Source organism: Rhopalosiphum maidis, chromosome 2, assembly GCF_003676215.2.
Source record: "Rhopalosiphum maidis isolate BTI-1 chromosome 2, ASM367621v3, whole genome shotgun sequence".
Taxonomy (NCBI): Eukaryota; Metazoa; Arthropoda; class Insecta; order Hemiptera; family Aphididae; genus Rhopalosiphum; species Rhopalosiphum maidis.
The window spans coordinates 19,336,416-19,360,653 of NC_040878.1; the positions used below are offsets into that span (position 1 = coordinate 19,336,416).

Below are 24,238 nucleotides of genomic sequence, written 5' to 3' on the forward strand. Positions count from 1 at the left end.
TGTATTTCTTAAAACATTTTTCATAAAAAATATTTAAAGATTTACTAAAAATATCAATATTCTTATTTCTTAACAGAGTTACTTGCAAACATTAAAATATTAATTGACGAATTTTTATGTATACTTTGTATAGTTGAAACTTTTTTGTAAAATAAATTAAAATATCGTTAGTTTATTGAATTTGTTTAAAAAAATTTATTTTTCAGTTATTTAAGACAATTAATCACATTTCTTAGTAATTTATATAAAGATTTAAATTTAAATTTGATTTATGTAAATCGTTGTTTTAGCGGCTATATATTAAAAAAATTGATTGAGACATTAAGTTAAAAGTAAACTTTAAAAATAAAAGTAACATAACTTAGTTTAAAGTTAAAACTTTCTAATTTGCAAAAATAAAAAATTCTAGACACATAATATTGTTTATATAATAGTTTTTTTTAACGTTCAAGAAAATTACCAGGGAAATTTAAAATGACATCAAAGTACTAATTAGCTATCAAAAAACATGATTTTCTAAAATAAATCCTAAAATTTTGAATTATTCTTGTATTATTCTTTAGACAAAAATTAACTTAATTTAGATACTTTTGAATAAAATTAATTTGAAGTTTAAAGTTAATTTGAAAAAAAAGTAACAAGTTAATTAATTTAATTAAAATTAAATTAATATTTTAACTTAATTTTAACTTTTAATTCGTTAATGCCCAGCCTTGCGAGAATTTGTTCAGAGATAATTTTTGTATTTTACAGTTCGAGTACGACCAGAAATGAAAAAATAATACTAAGAAAGAATTTAATTGCTACCTACATAATATATATATATATAGTTTTTGAAATCTCTGATGTATGATCGCATCTTTAATTCCGATATTTTGCTAAAAATGAACAAAATTTATTATACTACTCTTACAATACTTCTGCATTATAATGTTTACTATACTCGGATGTACTTGTTTTATTTAACAAACGATATTATAGTTTTATAATTATTAAGGCAACTTTGGTGCGTGGGAGTCTATTTTACGGACAGATCTATTAACAAATAAATAAATACCAAGTTTCCGTTGAGCACAAACAAAAATATACAAACAAGCCAAATATCTATATATCAATTTAATTAACCCTTTGTCTGCTTTTTGGGGCTTAAATAAACCCCACGTAAAATTTTCTTTGTAATATAGGTTCTACTAGTAATTGAACTCCATACAATTTTCTCTTCCGTAAAATCCCTCATTAATAAGTAGGTAATTTATGATTAAAAACAGTTTTGGTTAAAAAATAACTAAATGCTTAACCGTTATTATCATATCATGAAGTATGTACATGACTACATAAGTGATATCGATTTATGGGTACCTATTTCAAACCTCTACACATTATTCATGCATGTTTATCAGTGGCGGATTTAACATTAATTAAACATTGTTTGTTAATAATTTTTTTTTTTTAATAAAATTCGTAATCAAATACATATTTTCTTACATTTTATGTTAAATGATTTGTTTAAAATTAAATTAAATTGTGTATTAAAAATTATAAGTATACTCTGAATTATGATGTCAAGTTGCACAAAAATTGATTAATTTAATTTGTTATGATTTTAGCAGTATTAATGTTATTTTCATGGTTAAAGAATGGATGTTTCGTAGTTTGTATAGAATATAACTCAGATTTTAGATTTGTAATATGAACAAAATAAATCGTTTATATTATACTAAATTGTAAATGATAAAATTATTGCTAACAAAATGGGCATTATTAATATTACATATAAATTATATTCGAATACATAATATTTATTTTATCTACGCATTCTTATAGCTATATTACATTTTGCTGCAGTAAGATACTTCGTAGTGGCGGTGACAATAAACTTATCATCTATTAGAATAACTAGAATAAGATAATAATTTTATATTATACCTGCTCAGTATTCTCTATTATTTGTTAATCACCAATGCATAGATATCCTAAAAAGACTTTTTAGAACTTGGTAAACAAAAAAACCAAAAGATAACATCTTTAATTTATAATTTATTGTACCACGAATTTTATACGATTTATTGGAATAAGTAATCATATACACAGTTTAAATTTTAAATTTTCAATAATAATATAATACTAAATAGTTTATTTTATTTTGTTTCAGCCATTAAAAAAAAAAATCACTCACTTTTTTTATTTTTCATCTTGACATTATTTGTAAATTATACAAATAGCTCTACGATTTTTAAACGTGATTCAAACCAAATATTTAGTTAAATAAAAAAAAACTAAACTAACATTCATGAATGTTTGTGCACAAACAAACCCGTGTTTTTTTATTTTCAAAATACATCATAATTCTTATGAAGTTCCTATGAATTCCTATAATAGTATAACACAATTTTATTTTTTTTAATGACGTTTTTTAAATTATAATTTTTTATTAATTAAATACAAAAAAACAATATTAATTATCTGGTATAATGTCGATAATTATTGAGAGGTTAGTTAATTTTGTATTTCAAACGTAAGTTATAAACAAATATGAAATGCACGATTGTTGTGTCATAACTCATAATATTATTATCTAAGTATATAGTCACCAAGATGCGATTTAGCCATCAAGATCCTACCGAAATATCAAACTATTAAATCCACGTGTCTAATTTTAAACCGTGGATTCTGGACTACCGCCCGTCACCGGAAGCGCACAAACCGAAACCCGCGACGATGATGCGTGCTCTGTGAACGGGCGGCGCGGAAGCTCTATAACTTGGACGACTCGCGCGGTCGTCTGTACACCGGCGGCGCGCCGAACTTCCGCTCATGACGTACGCGTGCGCGTATACGTCCTACTGCGCGGTACAAAACTGCATTAATTCAGTGGCCTTATCAACGTTCTTTACGCGTTGATTAACAACGACGACATCGAGATCCAGAAGCTGCCGCAGTAGTGGCGTACAATGTATATACAGTATTATAGGAATAGGATAAAATTAATATTATACGATTTCCGCAAAGGTACAATAATAATAGGATAAACCTATAGGTAAACGCGATGGGCGGAGCGGCGTCGGTTACGGCGGACGGCCGCCAGACACCGCCAGCAGCAACAGCAGTAGCAGCAGCTGCAGCCTAGGCGAGGTAGTTTAAAAACTAAAAATTAAAAACCTCCGTACGGAACGCAACGAGGTTTCTACAATAATATTTATGCGCAGAGGGAGACACTGTGACGCGAGCGCAAAGCGAAAACGGGGAAAGAAATTACAAAATATTATTGCAAACGTAAAACAATAATAATAATATAATTCACGTCGACCACCACCTGCACCGGTCAACCGCCACCAGATCAGTCGGTGGGTGGGCGGCGACGTCGGTACGTCACACCGCGTACAAAGATATGTGTACCATTAATGTACACGATGTTGTGTATTGCGCGGCGGACGACGATATACACACGATATCCGCACATTCAAATATATATATTTATTTGCACGGACCGCCGGCGCGGAACACGCGAACTCTCCGGCGCGCCGTCAGTGTTGTCTGCGGCGTCTTTGGCGTACGTCCATACACGGCGACCCCACGACGCTCGCAGAACACAGCCCCCGCGAAACTCGTGACCAGACTGTTGTCGCCGTCCTCCTCGCCGTTTTCAGTGGTAGACGCGCACCCGCTCGCAGTCGTCACAGTTTACGCCGACGACAGTCGTGCATGCGCGCACGTTGCCGCCGCGGTCTCGTCGCACGTGCTTTTTTTCTCCGATCAAACCGCAGGGACTGTGATAATAATAAAAATAATCGTATTGATATAGCCGTTACCGTTCCAGAACCTGATCGCCGCCAAGATGTTGGTAAGTGTCCGTCGTGTACCTATTTTGTTATTTTTTTGCATTTATTTATATCTGTTACGCACTAATATAATAATACATCGTCCGCGGCTTAAAATAAATAATAATATACCCGCAGAGTCCAGATTGATATTATTATGATCTCAAGCATTTATAATAATATATTCTAAACTTCCATACGGGTGTATTTTTTGCTACTCGCCACGTTGCGCTGCGTATCGCATATTCGCATCCCTATACATATTGTATGCCAGTCTGACGCGAATCATCTATAATTCTATAATATATTTTTTGAACTGCGGTATGTTTTTATGATTACCTACGATTACAATTATAATAATAAAATATTTCATAAGTCCTTGGTAGTTTTGAAAAAAATCATCGTATAATAAACTGCATTATAATACACATCATTTACAAATTGTAAGTAGGAATGGACGTTGCATTGTGCGGTACAGGAACGGCGCCTGGACAGGATGAAAAATAACGAGACTCGTGTCGAACAAAATATTAAATCGTTCGGAAAATAAGGGAAAAGTTATCGCAGTCATTACAACAATATATTAACGCTCGTTTATTAGTTATTATATACCTATTTTTATAATGAAAAGCTGGCCGATTTGCGTCAAAATATTCCACCCTGTACGCGTTCGATAACGAACGAGAAACTGAGGTCACGCGGACCGTTTTCCTGGATAGGTGTACATACGATTTACAGATGAAATAGTTATTCGTCTCAAAATTGGTCTTTGTTCGCGTACTTAATATACTTATTAATTATTATATACTATTCTATATCGGTTATGTAATCTGATCATATTAATCCATTTAGTATTATTAAACACTATTTAAACGTATATGCCGATAAATGTTTATTTCTTTCGTTCATTTGAATTTTATCACGATGGAGACGAAATCGAACACTTTTAAAGCCAGTAATGCTAGTATAACATTATAATGCGAGTAGTGACCCGCGACGTCACGCGTAAGAGACCGCGTTTATTGCGTCATCGTTTTTCCCGCCACCGCTGTTGCAGTCGTCATCGCTCAAGCCACAGGCACCCCCCCCCCAAATTTGATGCATACACCAAACAGTGGCACGTTTGTTAAATATTTTTATTTTTGTTTGGCACCGCCGTCTCTTCTAACTGAAATAAGTGCCACATACGCAGACGTCAACCCGTTACCGTTGGCTATATCGGAAAATGTCTTTTTATATACCAGTTCGCCGTCCGTTCATTGAATATACGGACCTCATTGTCCTCATTACTGATGAGTATCAGTCCTCGCCTATACTCATCTGTCGCCTACAATGCAGTATGGGTACGCTGGCAGTCATAACTAGGTTATTATTTGATTGTACCTATACGTTATAGAATACAATATAAAGTGCAATATCGGATAGTCATTAAACCGTAAATTGCATGTTGTTGATCTACTGCCGTGACAAAAATATACAACCGATTATAATATGGGTTTTCATTGTTTTATAATATTATAGATATTTATATTAATATGTTAATGCATATTAGTCGTTTATAAAAATTTCGTATAAACCTTTAACAGTTATTTCAGCCGTGCGTTTTGTCTGTAACGACTAACGAGTAAAACAGTTTTAATTTTTAGTTATTGTGATTTAGCAATTTGGGTAATGTTTAGTTTAACTTAAATTTGTATTTCTTAGACTTTGTGTCTTTGTAGAGCATATTAAGTTTGGTTAATTTGGTTGATAATTCAAATCTTACTTTGTTATTTAATTACTTTTAATTATTTAATCCGTGAGAATATGTCTTCGATATCTCTAATTTGGATTTAAATTTGAATATCACCTATATTTAATTTACAAGTGTTTAAAATAATTAATTTTTTACACAGATGAAGTACAAAATTATATTTATAGAAATTAAAAATGTATATATTCATTGACTACCATGATAATTTAGATATAGGTTAAACAGAATACATAATACATGTAAATACCTTATATATTCATTACTTATTAGCCATTACTCATTACTCATTACCCATCATTGTAAGTTTCTACTTTTTATAGTTTATCCAACCATAGACTTATTTTATTACACTAGTATTATAGCTAGTCGTTATATTTATGATCCACAAATCATACATATTCATTATTCTATCAAATGCTGAAAATTTTGGGAAAAACTAAATAAATGAAAAAATATTTAAACATGCAGCCAAAATACAATAAAAATGTTTTAAATGAAAAATATAGCCAGAAATAACGGTAATCAAGTTATTCGAACAATGCTAAATTATTATGATTTAAATTAATGAACATTTTATTATTTACAAAAGCTATTTAATATTCGTTACTTTTAATCATAAGTTATACATTATCTATGCAATAGAAAATGTACAATAAACGAATGTGATGTGAATAAGATTGGTTGTAATTTATTTTTACATATTTAATTGAGAAATAAGTCACTAATTAAGCAATACTTTCAATTTATGAGATATTTCTGTTCTAATCAAAAAAATAAAGGACACGTAATTATTGTAAAAATATTCAAACCTATATTACATAGGTATAGTTTTGTTTCAAATCAATTGACATGATTGTAATCGTACTTATTTTATTTTTATACACATTTTTAATTAAAATAAATAATCATAAAATACATAAAATGCTCAATAGCGTTATAAGTTATATGCTAGGGAGAAAGCTGTCATGAAGGAGTTGATTAAGCAGTCATCCAATATTAGCGACATTTATCTTGATTCATTTTTTTTAACTACTATTTATTTTAAAACGATTATGATAGATATACTTAATAGTTACAGTTAAATAAATTATTTATACCTATGGAAATATTTATGACACTATGATACTCAGATTATGTAGACTAAAATATATTAATTTATTAATTGATTAAAATTAAATAATTTGTTTATTGTTATAACAATTTAAGCATTTACTAATCCATTATCCATATAATATATTTTATACGAGTAAAATTGAGTTATATTATTTTTTTCGTTGCCACTTAAATTCTCTGTAAACAGTAAACCATGTACTTCAACTATCAGTTGTAGTTAATAATATATGATACATTTTATTGCCTACACGGTTTCACATAAATGTAAACTTTTATTATCATTTAGTAGATGACATTTTTACTCAAAATAAATATAAATAATGAATAAAATGTATAAGTACTCGTGTATATTATTAGTCTTTAAAAAACAGATGAGTTTAATAACTAATTAGTAACTTTGGACGAGAATAAAATTATTTTAAATTAATTTAACTTCTACATTTTTAGATAATTACAGTAAAATATTTACTAAAAATAATATTATATTATATATTTTTAATGTTTATAAATCATTACAAAGACTCTAGATTCTGACTGAACTGATAAATGCGTATTAGTTTTATAACGACAAGTTGTAAGTCATCATCTTTTATAGTAGTCAAAATACTCGTATTTTCAACTTTGAGTGTGGTTTCTGGTAGAAAATTAAATTTAGTTAGTGTCTTAGAGTGGTTAATTCTTCGGGAGAAAAAATTAAGGGAGATGGCCTAAACTAGTTTTCGAACAAATCGATAATGATTAATAAATAAATATATATACATTAATTAATGTTTATATGTTAAATTCAAAGTTGAGATTAAAATCAAATGAATTATAATTTATTATAATTTCTAAACCCACATCTAAAACTAAACTAGTCATTTTTAAGAAGTGTTAATAAATTATTGAGCGAGTTAATTTTCATAATGACAAAATTACTTGGAATTGTTTATTTTTTACTATAATCTATGTATATATTTTTTTGATTTAAAAAATATCATGTTTGTAATTGTAATGCTTTGTTTATAATTACATTAATTATTTATAGTATAAATTATAGCCTATATGTATTTATATATTTTCAATTTTAACTATTGATTGAAAATATTTTTAGTAATTTTTTGTGTTACTGAGTCTTGATAAAATTGTGAAAAAAATTATCAACGTTTAAATTATATGGATATTAAAATTAATTCTCAATTTTTATCAATAGAAAATATTTTTATAGGTAAAATGGTAGAAAAAAATAACTAGCTCAGTCCATGGTTATATTACGAAAACACAGTTCCTTAGCAATATTTATTAAAAAAATACACACACATATATATATATATACATCAATAAATATTACAAATATACAATGGTATTAGGACACCATCCAGATTATACTACTATAATAGACAATTGCTTACCTATATTATGACGAATTGATCAATCGTCTTACATACAAATTTTATTATTTATTAATTTGTAACTTTTAATAATTATTTGACAGCAAAATATATATGCTAACAAAATATTAAGTAGCTATCCAAATATCAACATTATCTTTCTTATTTATAAAGTTAATTTTTCCTATGTGTATATTATGTTAATCCAGGAACCTATTATTTATTTTATATTTTAACAGTTAGTTCACCAATCTATAATAAATATTATTATTAGTTCCCCCGTAGAGTACAAACTTTATTCTTCACATGTCCAATATATTTTCCATTAACGTGTGAAAATTACATTTTTTAAGAATTAAGAGTATTATCCGGTTCTATATTTAATGGATATTAGCTCTTTTGGTTTTACAGTCTGATTTTGGTGATTTTTTTATGTTTTTAAATATTTTATTATATTAATAATTATTTTAAAATTAATATTTTTACTTTAACTACCCACTATACACGAATTTTACTCCTTAAGTATGCATATATTATATTATTGCAAATAAAGAAATAAAATCTAATGAGCCATAATTTTATTTTACACCGTATTTATTATTGAGATATTATAGAAAATTTTAATATTATATCATATCATTACATATCATTGGATTCGGAAAACGTTTAAAAAAGCAGTAGCAAATTATAATTTTTTTTTTCAAAAATATGTATAATCTACATAATGAAATTTAGTGTTATATAATTTTTAATTTTTACTTTTTTTGATTGACAATTTACATTTTTAATTTCATATTCTAAAACAGAATATTTTTTGGAATATTTAAATTTTTAAAAATTGAAATTTAGACGAGTTTTTAATAAGTTATAACTTATAAATATTTAAAGTCTAAGTACACGGATTAATAAATAAACATCTTACAATGTACCTATCCCCGTACATCTAAACTTTAAATACTTATCGGTACTCAGTGCTGGTCCTATGTACTATTTAGTATTTACATAGAAAAAGTTTAGAGTAAGTATATTCAGTGCAGTGCTACAACCTATTTTGATTAAGTATAAGTATAACTGGTATGTTGTAAAATAACTTGATATATTATTATCACATAATAAAAGCGATACTGAACTAAATCATTTTTGCAACTTTTTACAGTTTTATCGGAGAATATTAAAATTATTGTTATCATACACTACGTACACATCAAAATAACGTTTCATCACGTCTCAAAAATTATTTTTAAACAGAATGAATCTCATCTTTCCTGCATTATTTTGTAATCTTTGTCTTACAAGTGTGTAACATTACAATTCGCAAAAATAAATTCAGTAGTACGCGTTTTGTGTTTTAGTTTAAATATTAGAGAAAGATTACTTATTATCAAAAGCTAATAATATATACATACATCATACATGGTCTTTTTTTTGGTTGGAATTTTTTTAAATTCTGAGCGGAACGATGCACGTATTCATTTTACAATGATAAGTGTTTTCTTTTGTGTTTATATGTACATGATAAGTGTACTAAGGATAGAAAATTAAATCTAGTTTGCACTTCAAACTTTAAGGAGTTCGAAAGTAAATATTCACAGTACTTATTTTTTAAATAGGAAAAAACCAAATAAAAAATTAAGAAAAAGCGGCAATTTTCACGTAAATCACATAAAAAAAAAAAAATTGGTTTTGTTTTTTTGGTGAAACTCGAAAACAAATAGGTAATTGAAATTAGATATTCATACATTGAATAATTATTTCACCACAAACAATTTTTTATATTGGTTCCGTTTCAAAAAAATAATAATAATAATAGTAAATATTTGAAATTTTCTTTAAATATTTATATGTATTATCATTTTAATTATATATTTATATGTTAAATTTTTCAAATTTTTAATTTTTTTTTTATTTATAGACATGACAAATTTTCAAAATTGTTGAGTTTATTTTCCTTACGTAATTGTCATTTAAAAGTTATTTGCTGATTAAAAAGTTTTGAAAATTGAATACAAGATATCACGTATATTATAATTAGTATCTATATGAAAATATTAAAATTTCATAGACAAAATTTCAAATTTATTCAATCAAATTCATGTATAAACAAAGTTGGATAGTTGTAAGTCATATACTCATATTAAGTTAGTTTGAGTTAATGTTCAATGAAGAACATGTAGTTACTTAAAACTGTTGTATTAGGTATGTACCATAAAATTAAACAATTTAAACTGATCAAACTGTTCATATTTATGAAAGACTGTTGTTTAAGTGAGAAAAACAATACTTATTCAGTAATTTAATTTATGAAATTGATAATATAACTTATTAGCTCGTTTAATATAACGAGCTTAATTCCTGTTATATTGATTTTTTTGTTTATTGTATTGAATTTTGAAGGAATAAATAAATCGTAGTGACCATTTGGAAAAAGATTACTCTTTGTTAACTTGCCAACCGAAACTTTTTGCCTCGTTTTCAAATTCACTTTTGGATAACGTAGTTGGTAAATAAATTAGTAGATGATACGTTTTATAAATATTAATTGTAATAAAATAGTAATAATAATAATCGATAATCCGGGTACGTCCAGTTATCCGGCTATATATTATTTTTATTTTTCTATTTTTGCTTAAATGATTACAAGAAAAAGTCTTAAAAATTAAAAGCATCATTTAAAACCAAAAAATCAAAAATAAATAATTTTTTAAACCATTCCAATCAAAAAATTAATTCAACACAGTAATAAATTAGTATTTACCTATAAGTACTTGTATCATTTATATGTTTTAATAAAATAAAATAAAGGTTTTCAATAAGTAAAAAATATATGTTTTTATGTGAACCTCCATTAATCCGACAGTTCTCTGGCCTGATATCTACTGGATTACCAATAATCTACTATATTATATTGATTATTGTTTTTTTTTTTTTAAAGTTATTAAAATAAACTTTGCAGAGTAACACAAGTAATGAAATTTTTCAAAATTCTAGTAAATTTCAAGAAAATTATAAAAACATCAAATAAACTACCTACACATTTTTATTATTTTAAGGTGTATCAACAGCTAAACTTATAATTGTTTATCGATTATAGTAACTTGAATAACAATAATTACTGTTTTATTCAACTTTAAAGACGTCCGTTTCATTACTTCTTCATTTTTAAGTAGAGGTTTTCTTTAGTTATAAATATTTTTTTTTATAACATAACTTTTAGCACTAATTATTTATACACGGTCTTTAATGGTGTATATTTTATAGTTCTGATGCCTTAATGATAGTATATTAGAATAGATTTTTTATATCGACATATTTTATGATAATAACATTTACCTGCTACATAACACACGTATGTCCAGGCGCCAGACAGATAAATTATTTTGTGCATACAAAATATGTTTTCAAAAATAAATTTACATTTTAAGTTTTGAACGGTGCGAAGAATAAATTGATTTACAATGAATAATGATTATATTTAGGAGCAGAAAATTTGCCTGTAAATCTAAAAATCTCAGTATATTTTTTAGTATTAGAAAAAATTGTATGAAATAAAATAGCGAATACAAGAAACTATAATTTTCACACAACATCAGTTTATATAATACAAAACTGTTTTTATTGTATTCATAGAGGATTAATCGCAGTAATTTAAAATTTTCATAAATTTAAACCTCAATATATTTTTAAATATATATTATATAATTTTCAGAATATTTTGGCTTTTTTCGATGTATTTGTACAGACATTTGAAACTGTATTTAGTTTTATAAGTGTCTAAAGTTCAAATATTTACAGCATTGCATGGTTATTCAAATTTAATATAATTATTTCTACTCTAAAGTTTTTAGTTATTCTGTTGTTATACAAAAAATATGAAATGTTGACACTATAAACTGTTCACCGTTATATACATTTTTATTTTCTATACACGATACAATTTTCAAAATATTTAGATTAATTTTAAGTTGTTTATACGTTATACCACAAAACTATTCACACCATTATTCCGTACGTTCGTACGTTGATATTAAATTATAAGTTAAATTACATGTTTTTGGCAAAAGTTAAATTAGCATACCGAATTGAGAAATAATAATAATATAACATAACATAAACTATCTTTTAATGTAATACTGATCCACTCATTGTTTTTGTCGTTAGAATCGGTCTTTCGTGTACAATGATTTATCATTACATTCAAATTTAACGTATCCATTATTATAATTTATAGTGTCACAATGACCTACTCTATATGATGAAGTGCACTCAAACCTCTTATACGACAGGGCGAGTTTCATGATTTTATCAATTTAACTAGAACTGAATAGAGAACCAGAAACTTTAACAAGTTTAATGAATTTAAATTATTCACCAAAATTTCATTGACAAATTTCACATAAAATTTATATCAATATTGTTATGAATTTATGACAATAGTGATCACATAGTGCGCATAAATTATAATTTAGGTGTTTGTCTCGTAAATATTATTAGTACAATTATGGATAAAACATCTTCGCTATCATCTTATTAATTGTTCAATAAAAAAATAACGTATACAACACAATTTATGCATTAATGCATTTATATTTCATGATATACTGAATGTTAAATTAATGACAAAAAACAAATATGATTTACGAAAGGCGAAAGTAGGATAATAGGTATAACGGTTAATATATATAAATTAGGTATACACATACTCTATCTGTAATCAATAATAAATAATAGTAGGGATACTCTAGTGGGGATCTACTATAGAGATGCTCATAAATTGCAATCGGATTATACTAGATGTAGTAGCATCAAGTATCGAGAACTGTCAACACCGACGCTGTTTTTATTTTTTAATATTTATCCACCGTTTCAAACTCACAGTCTCATTCAAAACAATAACCTCAGGTGACGTATATTGTTGAATATGAATTGATACATATTATTGTTATTGTTATTATTATTATTATTATTGTGTTAATAAAAACGCTTAAATATCAATTATATCTACTCAATAGATATTATTTCTAAAACGTATACGCGATTCACACATCCTATATCGTTCTTATTTGTACTTATTTTTAATCGGAAAAATAATGAAAACCGTATTTCTTTAATACCAAAATTGGGTATAAAAGTGCATATTAATGAACATTGTGTTTAGTTTTCTATAGATGGCTTAATATAAAAGTGTTTTTTTTTGCACTGAGAAAATTTTTTTTTTCAATGCGGAAAACATTTTAAATTTAATATTAACTATAATATATTATAATATGTTAAATAATATTTGGAATAAGTATTAATTTTAAAATTTTTTCGTGTAAATAAATTATATAGTTTATTTTATCTAAGCATAATAAATGTATAATATTTCATTTTTTGATCGCTATCACATTTTTATGAAAAATAATTTTAATTTTTCTAAATTTCTTGTAAACCTCCAATGTTTAAATTTAAATTCAATCCCAACAATTAATCTTTTATTATTTTTATTATACAAATAATAAAGTTATTTACAAAGGTACCTATACCAATATATCACAGCAATTACTTTTGACATATTTCAAGATAAGAATAGGCAAAACAGGCATATAGGATAAATGCTTCGACAAAAATATCAATTATGATTAAAAGTCAAATGTTTATTGTAATCATGGTTGACCCAGAGTTAATATATAAATAGATAAAAAAAAAATTATAAACATCGAATTCTTCAATATTACTATATCCAATAGAATATATTTAATTTACCTTTAATAACACCTATAATATATAATACCTATGTAGACTTAATTTAGTCATACCATTATAATAATTGTAATTTGTAACACATTAGACTATTATAAAATCTGTTATTTATAACTTTATAACATGTAATTTACATAACGTAAGATGTACATTAGGTCTAAGTATTTTAAATTTTTTTAAATGGTACCTATTAAAAATATTTTAAATTATTTTATTTACCTGCGTCTTCGTGTTACATACGTGTTAACAGATACTGAATCGACTATTTTAAAGAAAAAAATAACAATAATGTTATTAACTATGAATGGGCCTCGTAGGTACACTTCACGCGTAAAAAGAATATTAAAATTTTGCATCGGTACTTTTCTTGATAATCGTATACCACAACGACGTAGATCAAATCGTACTTTATATAAATAAAAAAAAGTAATACAATTAATAACATTGTTTTATATATTCATTTTTAGCATTTTTTATAAATTATAATTAACGCTTGTGTACTAACACAATTTTTAGTCACCAGTCTATGAACATTTATTATAATCTGATACTTGGGTTTAGAATATACAAATATACAATGAATTACGCATTAATCTGATTTTACAATATTTACTTATATGATGATTAAAATAAATTGACGAATGTGTTTGCTGTTTCTTGTTTCACACTAATGCATTTACTGAAGTATCCAATAATTTATAAAATGTTTACGTAAAATCAATTAATATAGGTAGAAGCTACACTCAAGGTGCAATACAATTCGTGTATCCACTATGTAGGTTATTAAATGGTTATTAATATTTTACGTATATAACTATATATTTTACCATGCAAATTCCGAAGATATTGTACATATATATTGTAGGTAGGTACTTCATAAAACCATATTTCATACACTCAATACTCATGACTTTAGATCATGGTACAGTAAGTGTGTGTGCTACATGACATGCTTTGCTTTGAAAAAAAAAATAATGTTCATTATAATCAACACAGTTTAAAGTCGTATCAGTAAGTGTATAAAAATACATAGTTTCGATTCATTCTGGCGGATTTAAATTGTTTTATATATTTATATATATTAGAAATCAATCAAACATATTTAAGTCCAGATTTGTCAACTACACTAGTCTTATCCATTTATATAAACTCATCTACTCATCTATACTTATAAAAATACCTTGTAAATCATTGTGTACGAAACGAGTTGCGTGAAAAATGTTAAAAAAAATATTTAAAATAACAATTAAAGCAAATGTATATTATGAAAAACAATCCTCGACTTTCACATCTTCATTTAAAGTATTTTGTGTATAGCCATTACATATTTATGAGGAATGGGGTTGGAATTCAGTCGAATTGCTTTAAGTTTGTGGTCTGACAAATTAAACGAGTTTGCCAAACGTTTAAAAATCATTTAACAATCTTAATTGACTTCTAAGAAATATAGTTAATACATAGTGAAAAATTGTTTGTTTCGGCTTGGAAACTTTTCAATATTTTTTGGTTATAATTTTATAAATATTTATAGATAAATGTTTTGTATCAAGACACATCGCATACTTAAAAATAAATGAATACATTTTAACTCTAAAGCAATTGAACTTTAGACTTATGTGAATTGTTGCATTCTTATTAATCTTAAAACTATTGCAGTTTTATAAATTAAAAACACACGATATAAATATTTTTTTTATGTAATACTTGCTTCTTAAAAACATGATTTTGTTTTTTAAACAAGTTTAAAAACAACGATATCGTCATCAAGGTTCATTTTATACCTACAATAGAATAATTTATTTAATCGTTGTACATTTAATTCGTTTAATTTTAATTTTAAATATTGTATGTGTTGATAACCATGTATATGATTATAATTTTCATAATAATTGATATTAATTTTAATTGATTTTAAATATTTTCCTTGCATATTATTATTGTATTATCATAATTCAAAAGTGGAAAGGCCAATCGATATAACCCTCCCTTTCTTTGAAATTGGGGTAAGATAAACGAGTCACAAAGACTCTTATTATAGTTAAAGTATCGAATAAATTGTTTTCTTTAACCACTAAATCAATGTTTTGTTAATCTGATATAATGAGTAATGACCAACCCTAACACAAATTTAATAATCATATTATTTAGATTATATAATAATTGTAAAATTATATTTTTGAAAACTAAATTATATTATTAAATTAAATTTATGTCAACATTTCCAACGTTTATCGATCGACCTTTTTAAATTTTAAAAAGAAAAATACTAACAAACTAGTATATTAATAAAAAGTAAACGCCCTCCAAATAGTTATATTATAGTAATAGTATATAGTTTTTTAGTACACTATAATACAGAATATTCAAATACTAAATATATGATCACTAAAAGAGAAGATCTGGGTTCAACCCCCTACCACCACCCCCTTCTTGGGCGTGTAAAATGCTAAATTTATCAAAAATCAAAATTTCAATTCTTTAAATTACATTTTTTTAGATAAAATGTAAAAATTAAGTGTGGGAATTTTTATAGCAACAGAAAGAGTATTTTTCTAGATTTGCACATTATAATTGGTTTTTATCCTGTAATATAAAGATTTTTTTCTTGCGTTGTGATAATAAAAGATAAGTAGTTTTTTTATAATCCCTCTTTGAAAAAATCCTAGTTGTACCACGTGGTATATTTTACATTGAATATAACGTATTTAACGTCATGAATTATAATACTCCTGCAGCAAACAGCATTTATGTAGGAGGTATACACATGTCATATGTATAGTGAAACTTAAATAAAAATATCCGTTTCAAAACTATAGTATTGTTAAATATTTCATATGACTATTGGACTCAATACATCATTTCACCTAAATACCTGATACGAATAAGTAAGATCTCAACGCTATCGATTAAACTGCAATGTTTTCGTAAACATTCCTGACCTTGACCCTCTGCATCAGTACACTGTAGTTAGTATCATTCGTTATTTTTTCTTTCGAAATTTAATTATTCATAAATAGTCGTAATATTTCTTCATCTTACTCATATTTTACTGATGAAAAATATTTTATGTCTATCCAAAATTGTTTTCTATTTAATTGATGAATAAATAACGTGTTTTTATAGCTGCAATATCTATAGGCATGTAGGTAGTAGTTGTTGTAGATATATTTATACATTAGGTGCCTACCGAATTTTGATTGTATTTTAAACTCGTTTTTCGAAAAGCTAAACCTATGCGCATGATTTCAGTGGTATAATTAAAACATTTTTTTTTTTTTAATTCATAAACGTGTACGCAAGATCACTCTGCAAACGATAAATTGCGTTACCTTACATAATATATTTATTTTATTTTATTTTATTAATATTTTAATATTATTATTATTATTACATGTTTTACATTTTTACAATAAATATGTACGATTGAAAAATACATTGAATATTAATATTAAAAAATAATTAAAGAATGAAAAAATGTTAAAAATGTAGACATTTTAAGGCCAAGTTGTAGTTTGATCACTATATACAGAATAAGTAATCTTGCTCCAATTAATATTTTTTCATTTTTAAGTAATTTATAATTATTTTCAAAGTATTAATTACTATAATTTTAATATAATTAAATAATTTCAATAAATAATGTGTATTAACTAAATGGAAATTAATATACTTTACATTTTACGGTTAAATTTCACACCAACAAAATGGACATGTTCGTCATTTGCTTAATAGAATATTATATAATATTATTAGTTATTACGCAGAATAATATTCGATAAATTATTAGTTCATTTGTTCATATTCATCACAATATAACTGTCTCCAATCTTCATATGTATGATTCGTTTTATTTTAATTAAAATATACACTCTTAAATTTTTTAATAGTACCATTGATTAAAAACGGTAGTATTTACAACCAATGCTGTAATACCCAATAAATAAGCCTAAAAATAAAAAAAGCAAACAAATCATTACATTAACAAGTAATCGGAAAATTAATCCAATTGCTCTTGATATTTATTAGTTATTACGATATACTAACACTCGACTTGAGTACTAGATAGTTGATGAATCTCGGGTGTTTACATAAGATACGTACATGTCTTTAGAGTTGTATTAATGAGAAACTAATTGATCTAAATTATACGTTTCTTAATATTTTAAATGTACGGTTATAATGAAATTAATTAAACGCATGTGGTTTTTTTTACTGGGATTTCGTGAACCTAAGCTGATTCCACGACTATTGTATTTCAATTTAACGGTCTATGAAACATAACACACAGGCGCCAAAATAATTAACAGATGACCCCGAATTTCCATCCACTCGAGCTACTAATGCTTTATTTCCACATTATTATTATTATTATTTTTTTTAATTTAATGAAATTCAAACAACTTAGGTGTGACATGATTACAAATATTTATATACTGCCAGTATAATTTATACCTTCATAAGACGATTGCTTCGTATTTAACCCATTTATATATACCTATAGTTTTCATGTTATAATTTAAACTAAATTATAATATTATAAAATAATTATAACTATACCTATTTCGAGGATACATGTCATTACAATTACGTTCTATATATATATATGCGCTCGTGGATATAATTTAATTCTAATAACAACAATAAATAAATAGAACTTATTTTAAAATAATGTATTTAACGTCAAACTCTATAGTACTTATATCAATAGTAATGAATAATTTTCTATTCACATATATTATGTACATACATATATATATATTATCTAATATTTCTTCGTTGTTATTATTATTATTATTATTTTTTAAACATTTTTCGGTATCTTTTTACCATATCTATTATAATTCGACAGTTTGATCAAATTTTCTTATAGACTATACAATTGTATAATAAACATTACGTAAAGAAAAATACTTTTATTCAGCATATTATTTTACAAGATATATATTACTGTTATTAGAGTTCGTTTTTTCAACATTCGAACAGAATATTGAGACTCGACACCATCTTTTAGTATAAGTATATCCGAGTATTGTAAAAAATTTTAAATTTTGTCGATTAACAATATATTTAATATTTTTAATGATTCTGAATGGAACTAATTCAAAAATTCAATATTTTATGAAAGAATTAATAAAAATATATAATTATCTTGAATTAATCAAAACATACATAAACATACTTAGCACTTTTAAATGTAATAAAAAAATTAATGTTTTGTGTATATTGCTATTCTAATAGCAACGGGCAAGAGTTTCAAACCACAATAGCATTGATAATTTTTAAATTCAATAGGCAAATAAAAAATAGGTATGTCATAGATTTGAAAGTTTTTCGTTGTCTATATGCATTAATACATCGTGAAGAGTGAAAATACACGCATAGAAATCAAAAAAACCCACCAATGTCTAAAGTGCACAGTCTACGTTAAATTCGGTAATATATACATCATACCGCCATACCGGTCACAGACAGTAAGCACGGTTTATCTGAAATCGACTAAAATATGATCACTGAAAATAGAAAACATATTATTGATAGACTACCTATTTTATAATATATCACTATCATCTCAATACATGAATATTTTCAAGAATTTTTTTATTCTTCAAAATCTATGACCTGAAATTTAAGGAAAAAAGCTTAGACGACACTGTAAACGCGTGATTATCATGATATATAGTGTATCGTATGCGGCATTGATTTTTTCAAGTGCGATTCAAACAAACGTTGACAAACAATAATAAAGTAATATGACGATAGGCCGATCGTCTCTGAGAATCGTCCTTGGGCCGTGCGTTCGCTCCAATATAATAATTACATGTCATGTCGTCGTCGGAGATGTACGTCTACCGCAGCCAAAGAACACGCACGGTGAATGCGCATTCGTTCGCGACGGGTGGCGGTCATTCGCTGGTCGGTCGAAACAAAACATTAACGCGAAGAAACTCGCAGCCTATGAATTATGATAACATGCATAATATTATATTTTTTTTATACTCTGCTGGATCATCCACTCGATCGTATGCACAGTATAAATAAGATTGCAGCATTGGCGGATATTCGGTCCGAAGGAGGGGATTGGCAGATAGGCTAGACAATTTGTATCCATTATCAAAATAACGCAGGCTTGTCGACCTTCGACTAACAGCATAAATATTACCCCCTAAACATGGGATATAGATATACATATAAATGTAAATAAACATATAATAAATGATGATAAATTTATATTTTGACACTATAATTTATAAAAATTTAAGGCCCGGATTTAGTATCAAATGCTTTTTTGGCGGCGAATATGTTGAACAAGTAATTTAAGCAATTTCTTAAAATAATATAATTATATTAATTAATGTATACATTCGTTTCGTATCATTCTGAGTGTAATGAAGTAAAATTTACTTTATTTTTTTCCCTAGTTGTACTTTTTTTTATAATTACTGAATAATTTTTACAAAAATCGATATTGCCATAAATTTCTTTTTTTGTATTATATTAGCCAAGTTAATTACTTTATGTTATCGCCAGACATAGATTAATTTTTTTTTGTTTCGTTTGTTATTGAGAAAAATATAGGTTATAATTGATAGACGGTAATAAAATAATCAGAATACAGGTTATTGTGGTTTCAATAAAACGGCCTTTTTTTAATTTAAAAAAAAAGAAATGGTTGACAATGTACATTTTTATATGATAGTAAATTCATTTTTTAATCTTTAAATATTATACTTAAAAAATATTTTGATATTATTTGTTTTAAATATTTCAAACTCAAATTAAATAAATACTTTTTTAATGATTTATTTTGCGACAAGATCCGTGTCCTATAAACTTACAAACTATATTAAAATGACGCCACACTCACGTGTGTTGTCTACGTCAAAAAAACGTACAACGTGGATTTTCATTAAGTAGAACCAATTTTGTGTGTTGCACTTAACATTTAGAATGAAATGACTTAGTATCAAATTTAAAAGTAAAAAAATTATTTGTATTCTCTCGACGATTTTTTACGGAATTTTAATTTTTAAGCGAATTATGAATATGTAAAATATTAATAACAAAAAAACAACTATAATTCACTTAAAATTTAAAAACCAACGAAATAACACAAATAATGTTCTTACTTTTAAGTTTGATAATAAGTTATTTCACTCTAATATTTAAGTTAAACACAAAATTGGTTTAACTGAACGAAAATTGTCATGTTTTACGTGTATATGATACATACAACACATGCGGATATATAGGTGTTGTTAACTGAATGAATAAATTTTTGTTTTGGGAGGTGCTTGAAAATGTTTTGCGTGAGGGGGTCTTCAACCCTCCCACCCTAATATCGGCATCCTAAGGATTTCAGTATAATATAGAGAGAGAGAGATATTTTGCTGGTACTCTGATTATGCTTTACTCGAACGGACGCGTGGTGGACGGAGAGAAAAACCTATGTCTGTACCGTGTCGAAAGAGGTGCGTTGTAAAAAATGCGCTTAGGTTTTATATTACGACGTACAATGTAGTATTATGTTACGCTATCACTATATATACATATATATATATATATATATATATATATATATATTATTTATATACATCTATGCGCTAATTGTGTACAATATGATGGCTATACCGCAATCGTAGTTTTTCTTTTATTTTTTAAAGATACTTCCTTTAATTGCAATTTTTAAGACCTAACACGTGAAACGCAAGATTATTTTACGAGTAATAAGTGACGTTAGAAAATCAAGGTCAACATCGTTATTCTGTAATTATATATAACAGTTGACGAGTAAAATAACAAAAACACGCATTACGCACAGGGTGTATACTGTGTGTATATATAAGTTTCGAAAAACCTTTGAAATTTACCTATTGTTAGAACGAGAAGAATTGAAATACAAAAAACTTATTTTTTGCACTCTACTAGAAGTGTGGAGTTCTTTATATTACATGTTACTTAGCGTTTGATTTAATTTGGTTTTTTTAATTTTTTTTTTTTTTAAGATAGTCAGACTATGCATCTTTATACAATTCGGTATACGATGACACTGAAACAATTACAACACATAATATTATGTCAATGTGTAGTACGTATACGGTGTATACCATGTGGAAAGATTATCTGTATTCTAATATAGTCTAATACAATAATGTTGCTTGTTATCGTACTTATATAACTGTTTAAGATTCAGCAACTTAGAGCCAATGTGATTCTATTTTAGAGTACCTACCTACTAAAAAATGTTATAATTTAGTATGCAAAACCCGCAGAAGATATAACACATAATTGTTATTTGTTTGCCAAACAACAAAATACCTAGGCGTTTTTTTTTCAGTTAACAAAAACGTATGCTGAAAAATGTATCATAATCATTATAAATAATAACTTAATACCTGTTTAACATTAATGTTTTATTTAATTTTTCACTTCCCTACGATCTACTAAATCCACGCCATTGTATATTTTAAGTAATTTTAACGATGTAGTGTAGACATGTTTTATAAACAGATTAGACTGACTAAATATAACTTTAAAACTTTCTTTAAGTTTTTGAAGTATTAAATAACAAATATTGAAATGTCTTTATTTTATTTTTACAATACCGAATAATTGTGTTTCAGTCGGATAACTGTTATGTTATAGAATTTATATTCCAGCAAATTAATTTTCGAAAAATCACATTTTAACGTTTATCGTAAATGTCTCAAACAATTACACGATTAACATATTAATTAACATACATATTTTACACACTAGTTGCTGTCCGATATTGGTAAAGTCGAGTCACCCCCTAAGTTTCTTGTTCTCGAATGGAAAACCACTAAATCATTTAAATACCTTGACATGCCATATACAATAATTAATATAATTATTAACTTTCCTCCCCACCCCTACTCGACAAAAAAAGATATTAATAAATGTTATTCTTATAAAATATTTATTTATTTTAAATTTTAACAAACAATAGCCCAATATAATATAAAATTATTTTAGTTTATATTATAATAAATATTTTAACTTATAACCCTATAACGCATTAAATTTGGATCTTTATGTTTCCATTGACCATTGTCATGAATGACTAATTTCCTTTTTGGCTACAATTTTACTGGTAAACTTTTCCTTTTCATAAGGATTTACTTAGATAGTTAGATGTTATGTAAACTATTTCTAATAAAATTTCTTCAAGTGTTATTGTAAAAATATAACATTCATCGTTTAAAATTTTAATGTAAAATAAATATGACGATTTACGCAGTTTTATAAATTATATTATACGAATTAGATTACGTAAAAATTATCACAAACAATATTAAATGTATAATAAAAGTGGTTTTCACTTCAGAAATTACGTCGAGATATAATATATATTACGCAGAAATATCTTTTGACAATTCATTGGCGCTTGATGCTATATTAATTAAATAAATAATACATTTTGGAATTAAATTTAGTATAATACAATATTTTAAATGTTAATTCAAAAAAATATTAATCGACTTGTAAAATGATCATGTTTATTTTTAATTGTCTATCGTTTTATTCATTGGGAGTTCAAATGCGAATACCATCGGAAAACTATATATACTATACAGGTAGGTCAAGTAGTAAAATCTGCCAACATACTAGCATCAGAGTTAATGATAGATTTCTTATAACTCAGTCCAATATGTGCATAATATGTGATCATGTAACTACTAAATATAATATCAATTATCATTAATCAATATGTATTTATATTAATGTAAGCTTTAAAAATAAACTCTAAACATTTTATTTGCCGAATTACATTCACTACATCTTATAATCCATAATAATTATTAAGTGATTTATTTATCATGAGAGTATATAGTTAATGATAAGGTGATTGGAGTGGCAGGAAAATAATTTTACATTCTTTAATTTTATATTGTAATATATAGTAATAGTAGTAATACCTATATAAAATAAATAATATAACAGATATCTTATAAGATATTATAATATTATAATTTTTATGAAGATCCTGTGAAAACTTCAAATACCTATCTAAGATTATTAGTTTTTAAATTACATAAAAAAAAAACAAAATCAATTTTTTTGAAAAATAGTTATACCATTTTTTTTTTAAATTTTGTGTTTGTTTTTACCATATATTTTGTAAAATATTAAGAACTTTTAGACTAAATTCAATTTTCTATCAGAAACCCTCAGCGTTTAAAATCAAAGCATTTTTCAGCTACTCATCGTATGTATAGGTACATATAAAAAAAAATATTACAAAACCAATATTTTTATCACTCCTGTCAGAATCTAAAATAACTATCACCATTTATAACGAGCAATAAGTAATACCTAAAAAAAAAGAAAAAAGAAAATTTGATTTTTTTCTTGCTTATATCATATGTACAATGTATATAGGTATTATAATGTCAATACAGTACCAACTTACATCTTTAAAAATA

At 25.9% G+C, this 24,238-nt stretch overlaps 1 protein-coding gene across 1 annotated transcript in view; it reads left to right on the forward strand.

Annotated features, from left to right (window-relative positions):
* Window positions 1–3,531: 3,531 nt before the first annotated feature.
* Window positions 3,532–24,238, forward strand: part of LOC113552185 (solute carrier family 22 member 21-like) — a 31,711-nt gene continuing 11,004 nt past the window's right edge. Inside the window, exon 1 of the mRNA XM_026954923.1 lies at window positions 3,532–3,841. Within this exon, the coding sequence (XP_026810724.1) occupies window positions 3,836–3,841 (6 nt within the window). The 5' untranslated portion in view covers window positions 3,532–3,835. The remainder of the gene's footprint in view (window positions 3,842–24,238) is intronic.